Source organism: Salvelinus namaycush, chromosome 1, assembly GCF_016432855.1.
Source record: "Salvelinus namaycush isolate Seneca chromosome 1, SaNama_1.0, whole genome shotgun sequence".
Taxonomy (NCBI): domain Eukaryota; kingdom Metazoa; phylum Chordata; class Actinopteri; order Salmoniformes; family Salmonidae; genus Salvelinus; species Salvelinus namaycush.
This window is the reverse complement of record NC_052307.1, coordinates 36,043,603-36,050,052: the sequence shown is the minus strand read 5'-3', so window position 1 is coordinate 36,050,052 and position 6,450 is coordinate 36,043,603. Positions and strand designations below refer to the sequence as shown.

The 6,450-nt window shown below is 39.3% G+C and overlaps 1 protein-coding gene across 1 annotated transcript; it reads right to left on the bottom strand.

The window, feature by feature from the left end:
• Positions 1–582: 582 nt before the first annotated feature.
• LOC120041794 (leukocyte surface antigen CD53-like) lies at positions 583–6,450 on the bottom strand. The gene is made up of 8 exons (XM_038986684.1): positions 6,244–6,450; positions 3,226–3,309; positions 2,355–2,543; positions 2,078–2,152; positions 1,762–1,875; positions 1,504–1,611; positions 1,302–1,385; positions 583–915 (listed from the first exon to the last, which is right to left on the bottom strand). The coding sequence occupies exons 2-8, from the start codon at positions 3,286–3,288 to the stop codon at positions 844–846; spliced, it is 705 nt and encodes a 234-aa protein (XP_038842612.1). The 5' UTR covers positions 3,289–3,309; positions 6,244–6,450; the 3' UTR covers positions 583–843.

Here is a 6,450-nt window from a genome sequence, read left to right as displayed (position 1 = left end):
TTTTTTATTCTTAAGTATATTTGTAAATGTCCCTGCAAGGTGTTGCTTTTGATTCCACTTCATATCTCAATCTGAAGTGAAATATATCTTGCCCGAGGATTGAGAAAACATTAAGGTGGTGTGAAAAACTGCAAATCTACATAGAAAGGGACCTGAATGTAGATGTTAGAAATGCAAAACAGAAAGGATTCTTGTAAACTCCCACAACAAACAAGGTGGTGGTGTTTTCACACCTTCACACAGGAGTTTTAACAAAGTTCTCTCGCAGAAAGGAGGGTCCTTTTACTGACTGCTTCGTTGTTATATTAGTGAAGTGAAACCATCAGTTACACTAAAAGAAGAAGTGGTTAAATTCAGTTTCACCATGCAGGTGGAAAGTAACAGGAAATCATGTGATGTTGACAAGCAGCTGTCATACTGTGTAGTTAGAAAGATGGTGATGGGAAAGTTTTTTTTTCAACTCCCAAGATATTTTAATTTAGGAAATCTGTTTCCAAGTCTTCTGCTGATGGCAGAAAAATCTATACAATTACGGATCAGGAGGGAAAAGTGCTTTTAGTCAGATTCTTTGTGGTGTTAAAATGAATTAAAAGCTCAATGTTTATTGCATTATTTGGGTTTACATTATAAAGTGCCTGCCTTTTAGCATGAAATGAATCCTCAGAGAGCATGAACTGACGGCATTATATTACAGAAAACAAACAAAAAAACAAATCATTAATTTAAGTGTATAAAATCTCAAAGGTGCGTTTATAGTTCTGTATATGGAAATTCTCTGTAAAACAGTTGAAGACAGATGTTTTCAGTTAGAACAGAAAGGTCCTAACCAGGTAAGCAGAATTTTCATAATTTGTAGCCGAGTCCAGACCGGCTTATGTGACAGAACAAAGTCATGGAGAAACACATGCCCAGGACCTACCAACATAGAAAAGACAAAATGAATGCGTTAGCCTACATGGTGTTCTGGTATAGTTATGCAACACCATCCCAAATGACACCCTATTCATCTGGTGAAAAGTAGTGCACTATATAGGGACTAGTGTGCCATTTGGGACGCACTAGTCCTTAGACGCTATTCAAGATGAGTAGTGTATAGGCCTCTCGCCTATACATTACTCATCTTGAATAGCGTCCTAAGGAATATGGTGTGCGTCCCAAATGGCACACTAGTCCCTATATAGTGCACTACTTTTCACCAGATGACAAGATGCTTCTGGTCTGGAATACGTATTTTTTACGTGAATGCCAAGATAAACCTATCACCGACACCCTGTATTAACTAGCAGGGAAGCTGATCATACCTCGATAATGCAGAGCACAATCACACCAACACCGGTGACGAGGAAGTTCTCCTCAAACCACACCTTCAGCTTATTGTAACAACCCTGAGATGAAGAAGAGAACATATCCGTATTGAGTGACATCAGCTTTGTTTTTCTACAGTATTCTAGTTCATTTGAGGCTTGTTAATCATGAGAGGATATTGTATATATAATGTCATACGGCCTTCCAGTATACTGGCTTCTCGGGAGCACATTGGCTCTCGTGGCAGCAGGAATTAGGCACTTTGGTCTTCCAGTCACTTGTGTTATGGATCCCACAGCACTGGAACTAAATGTAATAGAATTGAGCATGAGAAAAGCAGTGTTATCATTACATGTGCTACATATTTCCACTCAATTTTGTTCTGAACTATGGCAGGGTGAAAGAGGGGGCATCCAAGTTTCATTGTGTAGTTTGTGTTTCTCAATTCACACTCACCGTGATCTGAATGATGTCCCAGTCATCCGTGTTCATTGTGGAATTCCCACCTTTAGTTGAATCCCTGGATTTCGCCAGACTTTCTTTGAGATCCTTATCTAGGAATCTGTCAATCTAAGCGCACATATTCATTTCTTAGCAGTATGAACGTCTCGTAAAACACGATCTCCTATCATCTTTGACCTTTCCTCACAACTCTGGCCCTCAAGTCCTGATATAAGTCCTAATTAGTAGTGTATTAATGATCTCTTCACTTAATTTTCTCTCACCCCTTAACCTCCTACCAACATCTGATGGTGCACCTGCTTTATCTTACCTCTTTCTCATATACCAGCAGTAGACAGGCTAGAGTCAGTTCCACCAACATCAGAATGAACAGCAGGATGAAAAACTGCAAACCAAGAAAAACGGAGTATATGCACATCCTTATGTTATCACGTTGCACTTTTAATGATTGATTGTACCTTGATAAATAAAAATAGATTATTTACATGTTTTTGTAAGTCAGTTTAAAGCAAGGACAGTGAAGGAAGAGATCGATGTCTCTGATGAATACAAAATAATGTCAAATATGAGATCCATGTGAGACCTACAGTGATGAGGAGGCAGCGGTTCTCTTTAAGGGCCCCCAGGAACCCCAGGAAGGACACGCAAGTGATGATGATGCCGGTGATGAAGAGTGTGTTGGCCAGATTCAAGGAGGACAGGGTGGGGATGAGAGCAGAAACCTTGGTGTTCAACATCAGGAACACTCCAAAACCAAACACTGCCGTTCCACACATCTGACCCAAACACAACAACATGGCGTCAACATACATCATACAGAATATGGTGTCATTTAACATAATTATGGTGTCCATATTAGGGCAGTCTCATCAGGACTTGTCAAGCTTATCAGGAGGAGGCTGTCCTAAAATGTACCATATACAGGATAAATGGAAATTGAAATATTGAACATGGGCAGGGTTGCGTTGCGTTGGGTACGTAACTTTCTAAATGTAATTCGTTACTAGTTACTTGTCCAAAATTGTAACTGTTTTTGATTACTTCCCCCCTTAACCTTAAGAGGCATTAGAAGAAGACAAAATGTATCCGGGAAACACATTTAATATGTCATCATAGTAGTCTCTGACTTGTGGTCAGACTCGCTTAGGTGGGACAAACTTCAACTTGTGCCTTTTTCAATGCTGATTTGAATGTCATTGAGAAAACAGAAAGGTGTCATAATGTATTTTTTCTAAATGTAAAAGTAATCCAAGAAGTAATCATGTAGTTTTTAAGAAGTACTGTATCTGTTTATCTGATTACAACATTTTTGCTTTTAACGTAACGGAATGTTTTTGTAATCCGATTACATGTAACTGATTACATGTAATCAGTTACTCCCCAACCCTGAACATGGGTTTCAATCTCATTGAGTAAGTAAGAGTAGAAGGCTAATAGATGGAGATTGGAGATACGTACAAAGCACAAGAAGTTAACCATACACATGGTGTATTTCAAACACTTGAGGCAATTTTGAGCCATTTCCCAGAAGTGCTTCCAGACCTGCAAAATAAACAAGAGACAGATAAACACATATTGTGCCAATACATCAATGATAAGCGTGTCTTCAACCCAGACCATCAGCGAAAACAGCAACATATACCACACAAATACACAGCAACAATTGTTAAAAATAGTAAGAACATCACTGAGTCAGATTTTTTTTTCTCCATCTGAAGAAATTAGAAGGAACTGGGTACTGTTTTTGAGTGAGTAGTGAGGCCATCAAGTGTCACAGTGTGAGGAAATTAGCCTGCTGTATCTGGTTTACTTCCTTTAAATTTACCCATGGGACTCGGCTGAACATTTTTAAATGGTTTTCATCATAGTTTTTAACATGTTTAGACCAATACAGTTTTGATTTCTATGGCAAACTATGTAACGCTTCAGCTTTACAGATTTAATAGAGCCCTTATTCCTTGAGGAAAAATCAGTGAAAGTGTACCAACATAAGTGTTTCATCCGACTGCAGAATGGAAATGTGGGTGGAATTGTACACCCACTCAATCACAGGAGGCTGGTGAGGGGAGGACGACTCATAATAATGGCCGGAACAGAGCTAATGGAATGGAATCAAACACATGGAAACCATGTGCTTGATGTACAGTACCAGTCAAAAGTTTGGGCACACCTACTCATTCAAGGGTTTTCTTTATTTTTACTATTTTCTACATTGTACAATAAAAGTGAAGACATCAAAACTATGAAATAACACATATGGAATCATGCAGTAACCAAAAACAAATCAAAATATATTTTATGTTTGAGATTCTTTAAAGTAACCACCCTTTGCCTTGATGACAGCTTTGCACACTCTTGGCATTCTCTTAACCAGCTTCGTGAGGTAGTGGAATGCATGCCAACTAACAGGTGTGCCTTGTTAAAAGTTAATTTGTGGAAATTCTTTCCTTCTTAATGCGTTTGAGCCAATCAGTTGTGTTGTGACAAGGTAGGGGGTGGTAAACAGAAGATAGCCCTATTTGGTAAAATACCAAGCCCATATTATGGCAAGAAAAGCTCAAATAAGCAAAGAGAAACGACAGTCCATCATTACTTAAAGACATGAAGGTCAGTCAATTCAGAAAATGTCAAGAACTTTGAAAGTTTCTTCAAGTGCAGTCAGACAAACCATCAAGCGCTCTCATGAGGACCGCCACAGGGAAGGAAGACCCAGAGATCCCTCTGCTGCAGAGGATAAGTTCACTGGAGATACCAGCCTCAGAAATTGCAGCCCAAATAAATGCTTCGGAGTTCAAGTAACAGACGCATCTCAACATCAACTGTTCAGAGGAGACTGCGTGAATCAGGCCTTTGAATTGCTGCAAAGAAATCACTACTAAAGGACACCAATAATAAGAAGAGACTTGCTTGGGCCAAGAAACACAAGCAATGGACATTAGACTGGTGGAAATCTGTCCGTTGGTCTGAGTCCAAATTTGAGATTTTTTGTTCCAACCGCTGTGTCTTTGTGAGACGCAGAGTAGGTGAACGGATTATCTCTGCATGTGTGGTTCCTACCGTGAAGCATGGAGGAGGAGGTGTGATGGTGTGGGAGTGCTTTGCTGGTGACACTGTCTGTGATTTATTTAGAATTCAAGGCACACTTGACCAGCATGGCTACAACAGCATTCTGCAACAATACGCCATCGTTTCTGGTTTGCACTTAGTGGGACTATCATTTATTTTTCAACAGGACAATGACCCAACACACCTCCAGACTGTGTAAGGGCTAGTTGACCAAGAAGGAGAGTCAGATGACCTAGCCTCCACAATCCCCCGACCTCAACCCAATTGAGATGGTTTGGGATGAGTTGGACCGCAGCGTGAAGGAAAAGCAGCCAACAAGTGCTCAGCATTTGTGGGAACTCCTTCAAGACTGTTGGAAACGCATTCCAGGTGAAACTGGTTGAGAGAATGCCAAGAGTGTGCAAAGCTGTCTTCAAGGCCAAGGTCGGCTACTTTGAAGAATCTCAAATATAAAATATATTTTGATTTGTTTAACACTTTTTTGGTTAGTACATGATTCCATATGTGCTATTTCACTGTGTTGATGTCTTCGCTATTATTCTACAATGTAGAAAATAGTAAAAATAAAGAAAACCATTGAATGAGTAGGTTTGTCCAAACTTTTGACTGGTACTGTATTTGATACCTTTCCACTAATTCCACTCCAGCCATTACCATAAGCCCATCCTCCCATATTAAGGTGCTACCAACCTCCTGTGCAATGTGTCTAACCCAAATGACACTTATCCTCGGACACCATACTGTGTCTGTGATTATTAGTCATATTTAAATGTACCTCACTGAGCCAAACAACCTCTAAGGCTGAGTTTGCACAGGCAGCCCAATTATGATCTTTTTTTCACTAATTGGTCTTTTGACATATCACATGAGATCTTCTAACATCAAATCTTTTTCAGAGCTGATCTGATTGGTCAAAAGACTAATTAGTGAAAAAATATCAGAATTTGGCAGCCTGTATAAACACAGCCTAAGAATCCCCAAACTTCCTCATCTTTCTTGTTATATGATTTTACTATAGAAATTTTGTTTTTATATTAAATACACATGTTTTCAATATATAACACTCCCAACATTTAATTTTAGATTATTCTCATAGGTTTGAGAATAATCTAGCGGAGGCTGCTGAGGGGAGGACGGCTCGTAATAATGGCTGGAACGGAGAGAATGAAATGGCATCATTGATATTATTTCGCTTCAGCCATTACGACGAGCCCGTCCTCCCCAACTAAGGTGACACCAACCTCCTGTGCTTTTCATATACACATGACCAATTTCTCTTATCCCCTGACGTCTATTAGACTAGACACATCACTCATAACAATATAAAGACAATCAAATGTCGTCACTCTTTTACAGGAAATTAAAGATAACTTCCCATTTAAATTAATACAATTGAGACATTGTACTTACCTTGTCAGTTGAAATAGTGATACAAGTTTAAATCAAGCCCGATACCCTTTACAATCCGTTGTTTAGAGGATTACTGCACCTTTGACTTGGCTGTACTGGTACTTCCCGTTCTCAGTAGACTGAAGGCAATTCATTCTACTTCCTTATTCTAGGGTATATTATGGTAAATCTATACTGAGAACTTGTGAGGGGCGTGCATTTCAAAAT

What these genes read in the sequence shown, in the direction of transcription:
- LOC120041794 (XM_038986684.1), bottom strand. Translation starts at nt 3,288, where the DNA reads ATGGCTCAAAATTGCCTCAAGTGTTTGAAATACACCATGTGTATGGTT. An exon ending in TGGTTAACTTCTTGTGCTTT is followed by an intron (nt 2,544 to 3,225) that starts GTACGTATCTCC and finishes TGTTTGGGTCAG; the next exon opens with ATGTGTGGAACGGCAGTGTT. An exon ending in TTGTGCTCTGCATTATCGAG is followed by an intron (nt 916 to 1,301) that starts GTATGATCAGCT and finishes CTATGTTGGTAG; the next exon opens with GTCCTGGGCATGTGTTTCTC.